The sequence below is a fragment of the Hypomesus transpacificus genome, chromosome 6 (assembly GCF_021917145.1).
Source record: "Hypomesus transpacificus isolate Combined female chromosome 6, fHypTra1, whole genome shotgun sequence".
NCBI classification, from domain to species: domain Eukaryota; kingdom Metazoa; phylum Chordata; class Actinopteri; order Osmeriformes; family Osmeridae; genus Hypomesus; species Hypomesus transpacificus.
The window spans coordinates 2,344,215-2,359,447 of NC_061065.1; the positions used below are offsets into that span (position 1 = coordinate 2,344,215).

Here is a 15,233-nt window from a genome sequence, read left to right on the forward strand (position 1 = left end):
TCCAAGAGGAAGCAGGCGGTTTCATATGGCCAGATTCAGTGAGTGTATTGCACCAGAGAATGTCTAACATAGATTGCACTCAGTGCCAGAGACTGGTCTCTCGTTACTAAATTGACCAATCAGAATGGATGTTCAAATATTGCAACGTCACTTGTTTACCTCGAAAAAGGCAGAGCCATAGAGCCAGAGAATGTCTAAAAAAAGCAGACCTACTGCTCTCTGAATCACCCTGGTCCTGGTCATCCAGGATGTAATACTCTCCTCTCCCACAGGGAGGCCAGTGTGGAGTTCATCTTCTCCCAGGATGGAAGATGTTATAGATGCAGTTGAAGATTAGTGAAGCAGTATCTATCTAGTCATAGGACAATTTGTAATACAATAATTTGTATTCTTACTGCAACATTTTCTCCAGCCTCTGGTCTGCACCTCTCTGTGTCTCTGACCGTCTCTGGAGGAGGGGATCCCTCACTGAACTGCTCTTCCCAAGGTTTCTTACCTTTTTTTCAATGAGCTTTTGGGGAGTTTGTTTACGTTGGTTATAGCTGTTGATCTGTGGGCATCTATGAAGCCTTCTGTAACATTATTTGTAAAAAGGACAATAGATCAAATTTGATTTGAAGATCTTGTGAGGAGACACCAACATTTGAGCTTGTTCATTGGATATCTGGCACACCACTTAATGTGCAATACTGCATGCTGCTACGGCCATTTGTGATGACCTCATGGGTCAAATAAATAGTTGACACACAGGTGATTCCCCAAGTGCATGTGTTTGCTGTGGTTTTCTAAAGACTGGTGGGGTTTTCCAAGCACAGGACCTATTAACACTACTTGTAATAATGAATGTAAAAATTGTCTACTAAGTGAATACATTATGACATAAAACTAAAGATTTAATCTGATGGTAGTTGTATTTCTGATCTTACTGTCAAGATCAAAAGTACACACGCACACACAATACTGAGATGGCTGCAGGCACACCTGCTCAGGTAAACTGACACCCGACACCTGCCAGTTGCCATGACGCTCCTGGGGGGAAGCAGGGCTTGATGGGAAATATTTGAGGTTAGGAGGACACACAACCAGCTTCAGCAGACGAGACCTGCATCTATCCCTACCTCTCTCTCTCTCCGTGCCCTACACACACGCACACATCCTGGGAGCTTCCAGAAGGCCAGGGACAGCTGGATCGCTTAGCTGTTGTGCTTCTTGCCTTTATCGGACGTTGTGTTTTGGACGACTCCTCTGGAGCGCTGCGTAGAGTGTGTCAGCCAGGGTAAGCGACACTGAAATATTGATGTGGCGACAAGTGTGATCCTTACCCCCACAGCCCTCACCCTCCTGGCCACATGCACGCTACGGTGAGGGGGTGTCGATGCCCCCAAGACCACCTGCACCACGGACACCAGCACTGGTAAGTACCAACAGCGTCCTCTTGTCCCTCAACTTCCTGTTCCTTTTCCTCAACTTCCTGTTCCTGTCAACATCCTGGTCTTGGATCCCTCCAACAGATCAGTTATGAAACAATGTGAGAGCTGGAGAGGTATAAGAGGATGAGGGAGACTGTACTGCCCCTTTTTGGAGAGAGGGATGAGAGTGGATGAGGGCTGGTAGAAAGTAGGCCACTGTAACGAGCGTGTCTCCAGTTACACGGTTATCTCTGCTGCGTGTGTCTGATCACCTTTCAAAGAAAGGACTGTTGACTTGTCCCTTTCACCTGCATGAGACCCACAGACGACAGAGAAAGGAGAGAAAAAAAGAGATCTGAGGCGTTTACTGATGATAACAGCATGTGTGGACCGACACAGAACCATCTAGAACAGAAACATAAGTCGGCCTGTCTGTCTTTTCCAGGCCTCTGGCTCAGTTTACCACTGACGGGTCGATCTACAGGTCCTTTCCTCCAGGAATAACTGTTCTCCTTGTCCCCACCTCCCAACACTCCACCCTCCTTCCACTCCCTCCCCAGATCCAGTAAGGCCCACTCCTCCCAGCGGGGGAGGGGGTGAGCGAGCGGAGGGGGGGCAGGGAGAGTCGCCCCTCTTCTACCGAGAGCTGTGGTTCATCTGTGTGATGGCGGGTGTGGCCCTGCTCCTCCTGGCCCTCATCCTGGCCCTCATCCTCCACAAGGCCCTGAACAAGCCCCCCTTCACCCGAGAGCGCCCCCCTCTGGCTGCCTTGCCCCTGCAGAAGAGGATCCCCATGGTGGTAACCCCTCACTCCCACCTGAGGAAGCACCTCACACCTGGAAAGCACACCTGTAATGTGAAAACCTTACAAGCTGCTTGACAAACTCACTCTTCTTACAGTTTGAAACGGTGCCTGATACGACAAACGCTTCCAACAGCGTCACTCTCAAAGGGTTCACTATGCATCTAGAGGTGAGACATACACACACCTACTTGTAAACACAGACCATTCCTTGACCCTGACCACTGAAATACTGTTAGAACTCTCCACATCTGATCCTTGATCTTCTGCTGTACTTTCTAGTTGCACTGTTTTAATGTTGCTTTTGGATGACTGCTTCTGCTGAATGAATAGCTACAATGTGGATGTAAAAATGTACCTGGTAACTATGCGTCTAAGTGTAACTGTGTACCTGTGAAGGGGGTACAGTACCTGGTAACTATGAGTCTCTGTGTACCTGTGAAGGGGGTACTGGACAGCAAGCTGGGGCCGGGAGGAGACGGACCTGCGGAGGCAGACCTGGGGATCTTCAGCGTGTCCTCTCTCTATGCCGTGCCCCCGGACCCTTCACAGAATTCCCTGCGGCGCAGCGTGAGCCAGCTGATAGACAGGAAGTCCCTGACGGAGGACGAGGAAGTGTGGGACCCCCACGTCCACGGACACGACAGCGGGATGGTGAGTCATGAACAACTACACCTGCTATCCACACATAGCTAGCTAATACCTGAACACCTGCTATCCATGCATAGCTAGTTAGTACCTGAATACCTGCTATCAACACATAGCTAGTTAGTACCTGAATACCTGCTATCAACACATAGCTAGCTAGTACCTGAACACCTGCTATCAACACATAGTTAGCTAGTACCTGAATACCTGCTATCAACACATAGCTAGCTAGTACCTGAACACCTGCTATCAACACATAGCTAGCTAATACCTTAACACCTGCTATCCACACATAGCTAGCTAGTACCAGAATACTTGCTATCAACACATAGCTAGCACCTGGATACCTGCGTGCTAATCAAGTGATGAAGCTAGAAGACTAGAAAAACCCTGTAGGCTACGTTGCTTTGGACAAAACAGTTGGAAAAACATAAATACTTTTCCATTGATTGTAATGAACAATTTGCACGGTCAGAACTTTACACAACATGATTTATAGGATTACAGTTACAGTAGATCCCACACTACATATGGATACTGTATAGTGTATAAAAAAACAGATTCTGTCTTTGACTGGATATGATGCATCTGATCAAGTATCAAACTGACCCAGATCATCTTCCGGTCGTTCTGTTCCCCATGTCAGTTCATGGAGGACGAGGAGTTTGTCGACACGATCAAAGGCTTCAGCACAGTGAGGAAGGAGCACACCATGTTTACCGACACTAACCTTTGACCTCCGAAGGACTCCTGGATTTCACACTCGACCTCTACGGCAGGAAGCGACGAGCTACGAGAAGCATCACACCAAGCTTAGTGGTTAGAGGGGATGAACACTGACACACTTCAGAGGCATCTGCTGGTGATGTCGTTAATAACATTAAGAGTTGTTGTGTCATCGTTGACCATCTGTACTGGAGCGATACCTGAAACTTCCAACACTTACCAAGGTCGACATGTAGGACTGATGGGAGGCGTGTGGCTCCATAAAAGTGTCAGTGAACAATAATAGTGATCATTTATTAATTTTGAGATGGCATGCAAACATGACATGCTAGTGGAATAGACAGCTGGTTTCACTGGCAAAATATTTCATGGTATTGACAGTATTATTGCTACATTAAGATGACCGTTTCAGTTGTCATGTCTCAGGCTGTAGTGTAAAACATGCATGTTTTTGTACACAAATATCTGTCCTTGCGATTTCTTACATTTTCAAGCCAGGTTCGTTACTGCATTGCATCGTGCATTTTAATCTGTATTTGGTGGCACGATCAATATTATTTCTCGTTATTGTGCGCCGGTTTTCGCTTTCCGTCTATCACGCACAACAAACGTAAGGTGGTCAACAAAGCTACTATGGAGCAAAGCAGAAGGCAACACATTTTTTTTTGGGGGGGGGGGGGGGGGAGTAACGAAAATAACGTTTCTAAATGTAGAAAAATATTTCTAAAGGTTTAAAACATTTTCACAAAATGTTTCTAAAGGTTGAAAGAAAAACGTTTTTGAAAAGGACTTGATTAAGACTCTACTGTGCTCTACTCCTTTTTAGACTTCCCAGTTCTCCCCTCCTCTCTCACCCTTTCAACTGTGTGGAAAAAAAGTTTCTATTGGTTAAAATAATATTTTCTAATGGTAAAAAAAAGAAACGTGCGCTGCGTGTCTATAGTGTCTTTTTGTAGGAATGTATTAATATGATGTGAGGTCCAACAGCTAGTAGTATGCCTGTTCTTTACTGAAGTAGATGTCAGAGTAGATGTCTTTTTTAACTTGAAGTGTAGTCAGCACTTCAACTTTTACCAGTCTTTTTAAACATGAGTAGCCTATCTGTACTTTTACTTGAGTGAAGGATGTGTGTGTTTTGCCATCTCTGATTAAGCGAGGAAAACATTAAAATATAAGAAACTTACATGATCCAATTTAAATCATTATGCGCCCACCAAAATACAACACTGACAGGTTCGCCCCCTGGTGGCTTACTTGGGAAGAGCGGACCACTAAGGCTGAGGCCTTAACCCCGGCGTTTGATTCCGGTCTGGGCCATTTCCTGTATGTTTTTTCTCCCTCTGCCTTCTTGTCCATAGGTCAATGAAGCCAATAAATAAATTATACAAACAACACTAACACAAGTAGTAAACATATGGATTTATTTGAAATTCGTTGCAATTCAATTCTGGCACAAAACACATGTACCACTACAGTTGATAATACGGTTACAAAACAAACATTTTCTTAATAAATTAATGTACTTAAGTTCACATCACATGACAAGGATAACAGAAAACAGAAAAACCCCAAATGGGGGAACAAGTATTTTAGCATTAAAAATAATCGAGTCGATTCAATATACAAAAATGTCAGGCGTTTAGAAAGGCAGCCTTATTTGTTGTTTGAGTTTCTCTATAAATATAAATCTCTTGTTAAGCATGAATATGATGATATGTCTGCTAAAAAGACCAGGCCGGACGGGGCGGGGCTTAGTCTCAGTCCGTAAACTGACCACGTACTTAACGACAACACCTAGCAACCGTCCTGCTACCAAGCAGCAGGGACGAGGAAATCTATCTGAAAATCTTGGAACACATTTCAGTTCGACATTACTTGTTTGTTTTTTTTAACATGAACAATGGTTCGCTGCCCGTGGATACTGTATATATCCGATATATAGCCCGTCTAGTGTGATACAATTCATATATTCAGGTGTCATTCTCTAAATATGTTTGCAGCTGTAACGTGCATGCAACCCATGCGGGTGTTGAATGCTTTTAAAAGGTGTTTACAATTTACGAGACGATTAGCTACCAACATTAATCTATACACCAACTACTGTGGGGCTGGTTTCAATTACTGAAGTTGACGAGGCATATTCATTACTTTCCTTGTTGGTCAATAACGCCTCAAAGAATTCGCACACACACACACAGACTGAATGATCCCCGGACGACATCCCAAACATTCTAAATGCCAACCTTAGGAATCCCTTTAATTGGGTTAATCTACCATGATCTGTCAAAGTACGAAAACATGTCCCGATGCTACTAAACAAGGCTGAAGGTACTAGCGCCACAACAATGCTAGTATCACTACACCGCTACATCTGCTTACTGATATCACATCACAACCACTAATAAGTCCTTAAAGGGTAGCCTACAACACTAGAATGTTGGAGATACCACACATGTAGCTTTAGCTACTGGAGATTTAGGGATGAGGATTCAGTTTACGGTCTTTAAACAAAGAGTAGCAGGCTAACAGATACAACATCAACTAACGTCAACTAATGCTAAAGTAACAAGAAACTCAGCCAGGAGAACCAGCACAACATGAGTGTGGTTGAAGAACGGTGCTATAGTCTGCACTGCTGGCAGACATCTACACTGAGCTTGTTCATCATTATCCTTAGTGACGGTGGTTCAGGGTCACATGGATGCGGTGTACCTGACCAAGTACCTGAGGGTAGTTAGGGGCACCTAGGACGTGTGTGTGTTGTGTACATGTGTGTGTATGTATGTATGCCTAGATGCATCTAGGGTGTGTGTGTATAAGTATGCATGTGTACGTGCATACGTGTGTGTGTGTGTATAAAAAGCACATCAGTGCACACTCTCGATGATAGATGTGTTGTTAGTGTCTGATAGTACCACTACCACACTGTACTGATGTAGTAGTGATGCTTCGGCACTGTAAAAACATGGATGTACGATGAGCAGCAAATAATAAATCTTTCACGATATCAACCTTCAGTCTCATTCTTCGTCAGACTAGCGATCTCCTGCAGACTGATGCATCACTACATCTGTTGGCTCAGCATGATGCTGGACTCTGGTCACCAGACCTGGTCGCTGCTCGGCAACATCCTCTCGGACTAACATCCTCTCGGACTAACATCCTCTCAGACTAGCACCGTCACAGCCTCTAATCTCAAAACCACCACCTTCCAGCAACAACATCATCTACACATCCAACATCCTTTACACATCCAACATCCTCTACACATTCCACTTCAGTCCCTACATTTCCTGTCCCTTTTGTTAAGAAATTATCATAAAAAGTGTTTCCAAACTGTGCAATTTTAAGATCATAAGTATATAAAATATATGTTTGTTTTTCTTCTAATGTTTGTGTACCTACACTATTAGAGTATAAAGCAGCATGGAGAACAGGTGCAACGCTATATTGACGATGTGATAGAAGGTTGTAACATTCCTCTTTTAGGAAAACAAGATGTCAGCTGACTGCCAGAGCTGTCCATCATCTACTGCTATGAACCAATGGGTGCTCTCTGATTGAAGGAGCCAAGCTCCCATTGGTTCCCACAACTCATCCTGCCCACTGAGACACAAAGTCACTACAGCATCCTGTCACGGCAAATGGCCAATCAGAGTGCAGGTTGCAATGAGTAATACTGCTAATAAAGAGAACCTAACATGCAGAGACAACGTACAAATTTACGAGAGATAGTACTTAAACATTAAAACACGCTTAAGATTGGAAAAGGGTACAGGCAGTCAATCAGCTAAAATATCACACGTTAAAATCTCAACACTCGAGGGTGTCGAGGAGAAAAACAGCCACAGGAAGAAGCCTCGTACTACAGAAAGGGGGAGGGGCTTAATTCATGGGAGTGTTCCAGAATGTCCCAACGCTTGGCGTGTTCCATTTGTGACTTCTAGAATGTTCTGGAACTCGTCTGGGTTTAAGTAGGGCACAGAACTGCGAAGACAAGCAGAGAAACAGTCACTCACAACACGATCCACACAACAGTTACACAGGAGGAGAGGAATGAGGGGTGAGGAGGAGAGAGGGGGGTGAGTAGGAGAGAGACGTGAGGAAGATAGAGAGGGGTGAGGAAGAGAGGGGTGAGGAGAGAGAGGGGTGAGGAGGAGAGAGGGGTGAGGAGGAGAGAAAGGGGTGAGGAAGAGAGGGGTGAGGAAGAGAGGGGTGAGGAAGAGAGAGGGGTGAGGAAGAGAGAGGGGTGAGGAGGAGAGAGAGGGGTGAGGAGGAGAGAGAGGGGTGAGGAAGAGAGGGGTGAGGAAGAGAGAGGGGTGAGGAAGAGAGAGGGGTGAGGAGAGAGAGGGGTGAGGAGAGAGAGGGGTGAGGAAGAGAGAGGGGTGAGGAAGAGAGGGGTGAGAAAGAGAGAGAGGGGTGAGGAGGAGAGAAAAGATGCTGATTAGTTCTGGTAAGCAGCACTGACACGGAGAGCTTTCTGAAACTATAAGCTGGCAGACGGGGTGGTGGGGGGGCGGGGGTGAGGTGAGAGAGAGAGCGAGTGAGCATGATCAAACCACAAGCACAGTATGGGGCACTACAGTCCGAGCCAGCGAGGAAAGCTTTAAGGGTTCATCTTGTGAGTAGGTGTGTGTGAGTAGGTGTGTGTGAGTAAGTGTGCGTTTGAGTGAGTGTGTGCGCGTCTGTGTGCATGTGTGTGGGAGTGTGTATGCACGCGTGTGAGAGTGTGTGTGCGTCTGTGTGTGTGCCTCACAAACCTCCAGGTCCACTGCTCCTATACCAGAGCTAGTAAGAGAACGCAGCAGAGATGAGAAACAGGGTCACAGGTCAAAGAGGAAAGCACAAAACCACCAGTAGGTTAGCAGTAGTGCTAGTAGTGTTACAGGGGTTCTAGCAGCAGTGCAGTAGTGGTATTAAGGCCTTGTACTGTAGGTGTGTTAGTCATCATGTATCAGTGAATAAAGACCTCTCCTTAAAGGAGGCCAGGCTATAATACCCCCCGCCCCCCATCAAACACCAGGGGGCAGAGTGACAGGGGCAGAGTGACAGGCACAGAGTGTGTGCGCTACCTGGCCGGTATGTCAAGCCGCACACGCACCTATCCTCATCCCTGACCTCAGATTAATGAAGACTGATGGAGAGGTTCCACTGCCCTTCAGCAACAACTGGACTCATGTAAAGACAGTGTGTGTGTGCATGTGAATGTTACCTTTCAGAATGTAGTCTGTTAGCAGACTGGGCACCTTGTCACTGTCGTCTCTCATAGCGTGCAGGACTGAGGAAACAAACACACATGATAAACACAACATCCAGAGCTGAGCTAGATGTGGAAGATGTCTGATCCTAAACCAGAAGGGAAACGCACTCTTGGTGAGGATCTGGAGGTCTTCCACCGAGCAAGTCTTCCTCTCATAGGGGATCACTGTGGTCAGGTACTGAGGAGACAGCACACAGAGAGACAGAGAGACAGAGACAGAGAGAGAGAGAGACATATCAAGAGGGGAGAGGATAAACAGGACATTTGAAAAAAACATATTGTGAATCAGGAAGTGAAGAGTTGACATGACATGCCGACACAAAAAAGATCAAACGAGATGGACATCATCCGGGCTGTCTGTGAGACGGGAGGTCAGGGTGGGGTCAGGGTGGGGGGGGTCAGGGTGGGGTCAGGGGGGGGGGGGGGGGGGGGGTCAGGGGGGGGGGGGGTCAGGGTGGGGTCAGGGTGGGGTCAGGGGGGGGGGGGTCAGGGTGGGGGGGGGGGTCAGGGTGGGGTCAGGGTGGGGTCAGGGGGGGGTGGGGTCAGGGGGGGGGGGTCAGGGGGGGGGGGGGTCAGGGTGGGTCTGAAAACCCAAACTACATTCACCACAGCGGTGTGTTCACAAACAGCAAATGAATGAACAGGACAAAGCAGAGAACAGAAAAACATATAAAGAGAGATAAACGAGCAGATTATACAGAGCTGTAACAGTTCACCAGAGGGTCTACTGAGAGAAAAGACAAACATGGGTAAAAGAAGAAAATCAGAAGAGAACCAAACTAAAGAAACTCAGGAAGCAGCAGCTGCAAACAAAAAGAACCAAGAGTCAGTGAAGAGAAGGAGAGGGGAGAGAGAGGAGAGAAAGATAGAGCGAGAGAGAGAGAGAAGGAGAGGGGAGAGAGAGGAGAGAGAGAAAGATGGAGAGAGGGGTAAGGAGAGGGTAGAGAGAGAAAGATAGAGGAGAGAGAGAGAGACAGGCACCTGCTTGTCCCTTCCTGTTGTGCTGAAAGTTTGACGGAGGCCATTTTGAATGACAGAGGAGAGTCCCTCTATAGTGAAGAGCTACGAGAGGGAGGGAGGAAGAGATGGAGAGAGCATAAGAGAGAGATAAGCAGTAAAAGTAACAGAACAGAATAGCAGGAGAAGGCTTTGTGGCTGGATTCAAACATGCAACTGTGAAGGTAATATCTCCCAGCATGCATCAACATGCACTTGAGTGTGTGTACGTATGGTGTGTGTGTGTCCTCACCGTCCCCGGTACGTGTGTGCGGTGGGCGCGGGCCCCCTGGGGGGCAGGCCGGGTCTTCCTCCTCTGCTCCCTCAGCTCCTTCTGCCTGTTCTGCACCTCGATCAGCAGAGAGATGAAGCCGTTCTTCACCTCCTTCTCAAAGTCCAGCTCGTCTCTGAGAGCCAGCTGCTGGATGAGCTCCTCGCTGAAGGCTCTGATCTGCCTCTCCACCTCCTCCAGAGCCTCCGTCAGCGCAGGCACTGTAAGCTGCCTCAGTCCTGGGGGGGAGAGAGAGGGGGCTTACCCTGAAACTAGCCTTTTATACATCCCCAGTCACACACACAACATAAAGAAGCTGTAAATGAAAGACATTGCCAGTTTTTTTGCCACAGTTGAGAAGGGACTAATCAGATAAGGGGGGGTGTTTTGAGTGAATTATGCCATAACAGCAGACAGGACCGGGGCAAAGTCTAAGACCCTGAGGTGACTCACAATCAACCAGTAGGGGCTGAGGTCCTGGAAGTCATACACACTGCCAAACACAGTAGGGCAGGGTGGCTGATTCAACTGGTGCTTGGGTGATATGGCTCAGTGCTAGATAATCTAACTGCAAGAGAGTTTAATTAAAATCTGTATCCCTTTGGGTAGTGTCTGCTAAATTCTGATGATGGTTTTGAGTGAACTGTGCCTTTAGCAGGTGGTGTGTGTGAGGTTATGTAAGGTTTGGAGCAGCAGTGGTTGTGTGTGGTTACGTCACAGTCCTGTGCATCCCACACTCCCAGGGAGAAGAATCTGGGAACGTGTCTATATATATTCAGAGGAAGCACAGGATGCTGTAAGACACACACACACAGACACACGCACACACTGTGGTGGTACTCACGGAGAAGGCAGCTGGAGCCAGGGTGTGCGAGCATGCTCAGTTCAGGGGGGAGGGTCTGTCTCTCATCCTCCATGTCTGGAGACTCCTGCATGATCTCCTCAATCTCCTCCATCACCTGGACACACACACACACACACACACAGATGAGCATACGGGAGCCACATGTGAGTGTGTGTGAGTCCATTCTTATGTGTGTGTGTGTACCTGCTCAGCAGTGAAGAGGGGCTCGTTGCTGATGCAGGATACGATGATGGAGTGCATGTCCATCTGCTCCCTCAGATCCTCATCATCAGACAGCTCCAGAGGACAGCTCTCCTGCTGCTGTACCGGGGGGACAACATGCCAGACTGATAACCTAACAGACAGGTGCTGAACGTTGTGAGTGTACTGTGGCTTGGAAGCAGTGTGTGTGTGTGTGTGTGTGTGTGTGTGTGTGATCCGTACCTGCTGGTCTCTCAGGTTGAGTGTGGGGAGGTGGAGAGAGCGTGTGTGAGATGTCCTCCAGTCCACAGGCATCACGTTGCCATAGTTATCAGTCAGCGCGTTCCACACCCTGGAAGAGGAGTAGAGAGGAGGAAGAGAGAGGGAGGAGATGGAGTAGAGAGAGGAGGAAGAGAGAGGGAGGAGATGGAGTAGAGAGAGGAGGAAGAGAGAGGGAGGAGATGGAGTAGAGAGAGGAGGAAGAGAGAGGGAGGAGATGGCGTAGAGAGAGGAGGAAGAGAGAGGGAGGAGATGGAGTAGAGAGAGGAGGAAGAGAGAGGGAGGAGATGGCGTAGAGAGAGGAGGAAGAGAGAGGGAGGAGATGGAGTAGAGAGAGGAGGAAGAGAGAGGGAGGAGATGGAGTAGAGAGAGGAGGAAGAGAGAGGGAGGAGATGGAGTAGAGAAAGGAGGAAGAGAGAGGGAGATGGAGTAGAGAGAGGAGGAAGAGAGAGGGAGGAGATGGAGTAGAGAGAGGAGGAAGAGAGAGGGGGGAGATGGAGTAGAGAAAGGAGGAAGAGAGAGGGAGATGGAGTAGAGAGAGGAGGAAGAGAGAGGGAGGAGATGGAGTAGAGAGAGGAGGAAGAGGGATCAGCGGGGATGACAGGTGATACTAGAAGTCTCTGCTCAGACAAAATGCAGATCTCTCTCTCACTACCGCCCACTCTGGTGCTACATGTGAAGATGGGTCTGTGTGGAAGAGAAGAGTACGAGCCTGTGAGTGTGTGTTCCTGACCCCCTGGTACTGCGGACACTGTGAGGACGACCCTGGGAGCCTGCGTGTCAAAAACACTTCTAATCAAATGGATGCTCACACACACACACACACACACACACACACACATCTGACTTTCCCTCTGAAGTCTCTTCCACTCTCACTCACTAACATCCCCATCACACACACACACAGCTTGGTGGGGGGGGGGGGGGGGGGGGGTGTTCTGAACACACACAGCTTGGGGGGGGGGGGGGGGGGGGGGGGTGTTCTGAACACACACAGCTTGGTGGGGGGGGGGGGGGTGTTCTGAACACACACAGCTTGGGGGGGGGGGGGGGGGGGGGGGTGTTCTGAACACACACAGCTTGGGGGGGGGGGGGGGTGTTCTGAACACACACAGCTTGGGGGGGGGGGGGGGCTAGCCTGAAGGCCCAACCTGGTTAGACAACACTTCCTGTTCTCTTACTCACACATTATATACCCAACATCTCTCTCTCTCTCTCTCTCACACACACACACACACACACACATTATATACCCAACATCTCTCTCTCACTCCCTGCCTCCTCCCTGGAGGAGGCTGGAGGTCTCATTAGGAGCTCAGTCACGTGCAGATGAAGCTCATCATTTCAGAAAGGCCTTTGCTTCACTGCTCCCCCCTAGAGCTGGCTCTATGTGCTCTGCTCATGTCCAGACCCCCCCCCCCCCCCACCACTCCCCAAGAGCGACCCATAGAGTCTTTCACTCCAGTAGGTTTGGTTTGTATATCTATGATGGTGTGTGTGTGTAGATGCTGCTCTGTGTTTGTGAGCACCCTACTTCAGCACATGCTTCTGTATGATCACAGCTGAATGCTCCCTGGTGTGTGTGTGTCTATATGATCACAGCTGAATGCTTTCTGGTGTGTGTGTGTGTGTGTGTGTGTGTGTGTCTATATGATCACAACTGACTGTGTTTCCACTTGGCTCTGACATTTCAGGAGGCCATTTTATGACACGCTACAGTCTGATGAAGAATCCTAGCCCAGAGTCCTACATCCTGATACAGCCCATCATGGTTCTACATCCTGATACAGCCCATGGTCCTACATCCTGATACAGCCCATGGTCCTACATCCTGATACAGCCCATGGTCCTACATGCTGATACAGCCCATGGTCCTACATCCTGATACAGCCCATGGTCCTACATGCTGATACAGCCCACGGTCCTACATCCTGATACAGCCCAGAGTCCTACATCCTGATACAGCCCATGGTCCTACATCCTGATACAGCCCATGGTCCTACATCCTGATACAGCCCATGGTTCTACATCCTGATACAGCCCATGGTCCTACATCCTGATACAGCCCATGGTCCTACATGCTGATACAGCCCATGGTCCTACATCCTGATACAGCCCATCATGGTCCTACATCCTGATACAGCCCATGGTCCTACATCCTGATACAGCCCATGGTCCTACATGCTGATACAGCCCATGCTAGGGGCAACATGCACGGTTATTCTAGATGTCCTTGACTCTCACCACCAAAATACTGTTAAAACGCTCTGCTGATCCTTCTGCTGTACTTCCTGTATGCACTATTTGTATGTTGCCGTGGGTAAGTGTCTGTTAAATGACAAATAAATATATAAACGTGATGTTAAGATTCCAGAAAGAAACCTAAATACATTAAGGCAGGGAATGGATACACGATCTAACAACGTGTATCCATCATCCATGGGTCAATGATTGCAGCTGTAAGTTACTCAACGTTAAACACGAGAATTGGTCTCAAACTACTGGGCTGTACAGACCATCATCTCTGATACCCTGGCGATAACGCACGTCCTCACAAGTCAGGGACTATCTACTTTCACTACAGGCACAGTAAAAGTGACGGACGTTCGTCCCAGTGTTGTGCATTTACAGGGAGACTATCTGCGACTATGGTCTGGTGTCAACTCTGTTTAGACTCCACCGAAATTACCCCAACATCACCGCTAGTCCACGCAACTCTGAGGTCTGCCATGTCTGTATTTGTTCATGGAGAGCTATACGCAATTTATGCTAACTAAATGCAATGTTCGCTTCCAGCTATAAAGGAATGATTGGAAAGATGGAGTGCTGGCTACCTGACACGACATTCATGCAAATTCTGCAGCAAGGAGTTAGCTCTAGGCTAGCTGGCTAGGGTACTCAACTTTGATTATAACTTAATTAAAAACAATATTAATAGCAGATAATGGAATGTTGTTGTTTATACTGTGCCACTTGTAGGCTAATGTATTTGACTGGAATACCATTTTATGTAGCGAATCCATTCCAGGATTTTTTCCGGGACAGAGTTAGCACTAGCATGCTAGCTACTCTTACCTTATTCTTACTTCAGCTGTTTGCACAACACAGATTGCTAGTTAGCTAGTATAGCTTTACAAACATAAAGTACTGATACTTCATTCACTTACTCGTCATCTTTCAGGAAAGTGTCTTCCGCTATAGGTTTAATGGGGGCTATGTTTTCGGTTTTAGAGTTGTAATTTCGGAAGCACACGTTCAGCTTTTCATCGAAGTCATGGACAAGGTCTTCCATCGATTTGAAGCTGCAAATTTCACCGGAGAAGCTGTTGTCCAGGTCGGACAAATCTTCCAGGCCCGACGACGAGTCGCCGGTGTTCGAGTTCAGAAGATCCAGTCGGTTTGGAGAATCGGTCACCGGCTTGAATTCGTTAAAATCTTGCCAGTCCTCATCGAAGTGGGCTAACGGCGCCGCCATGACTGCCGTAGGACACCGTTGGATTTTGTCCTCCCCGTTCAGCTGCTAGACGGTGTTGTTCATCGGTGTTGGACAAGAATCGAAAAACAGCAGAGCAAAAAGGGGGCGGATCCTTCAAGCTGACGTGACGTGCGAGAATCCTTCCCATTCCCAGGAGAACAGATGCCATAAATCCTAACATCTCCAATATAGAAAATGTATCTTAACTTGAATACATATAATATATATATTTTTTAAAGTGGACTATTTTCACCCACTTCTAAAAGCTCTCCATCATCAAAGATTTCCAATGTAAATAACTTTTACACATGAATCACCCTCC

General features: G+C 47.7%; 2 protein-coding genes across 5 annotated transcripts; one reads left to right on the plus strand and one right to left on the minus strand.

Annotated features, from left to right (window-relative positions):
* The first annotated feature begins 1,057 nt into the window (after nt 1–1,057).
* On the plus strand, nt 1,058–4,255 carry si:ch211-57i17.5 (usherin). 2 transcript variants are annotated; one of them, XM_047021646.1, is made up of 5 exons: nt 1,058–1,414; nt 1,970–2,208; nt 2,310–2,381; nt 2,656–2,865; nt 3,506–4,255. In XM_047021646.1, the coding sequence occupies exons 2-5, from the start codon at nt 2,074–2,076 to the stop codon at nt 3,593–3,595; spliced, it is 507 nt and encodes a 168-aa protein (XP_046877602.1). In that variant the 5' UTR covers nt 1,058–1,414; nt 1,970–2,073; the 3' UTR covers nt 3,596–4,255. The 2 variants fall into 2 exon arrangements, with proteins under 2 accessions (XP_046877602.1, XP_046877603.1); XM_047021647.1 differs by having other exon boundaries at nt 1,970–2,205.
* Nucleotides 4,256–4,989: 734 nt separating this feature from the next.
* LOC124468730 (fasciculation and elongation protein zeta-2-like) lies at nt 4,990–15,006 on the minus strand. 3 transcript variants are annotated; one of them, XM_047021643.1, is made up of 9 exons: nt 14,604–15,006; nt 11,401–11,509; nt 11,161–11,274; nt 10,957–11,071; nt 10,095–10,351; nt 9,827–9,907; nt 8,954–9,023; nt 8,798–8,863; nt 4,990–7,572 (listed from the first exon to the last, which is right to left on the minus strand). In XM_047021643.1, the coding sequence occupies exons 1-9, from the start codon at nt 14,909–14,911 to the stop codon at nt 7,556–7,558; spliced, it is 1,137 nt and encodes a 378-aa protein (XP_046877599.1). In that variant the 5' UTR covers nt 14,912–15,006; the 3' UTR covers nt 4,990–7,555. The 3 variants fall into 3 exon arrangements, with proteins under 3 accessions (XP_046877599.1, XP_046877598.1, XP_046877600.1); XM_047021642.1 differs by having other exon boundaries at nt 11,161–11,277; XM_047021644.1 differs by lacking the exon at nt 9,827–9,907 and having other exon boundaries at nt 11,161–11,277; nt 14,604–15,005.
* Nucleotides 15,007–15,233: the final 227 nt, after the last annotated feature.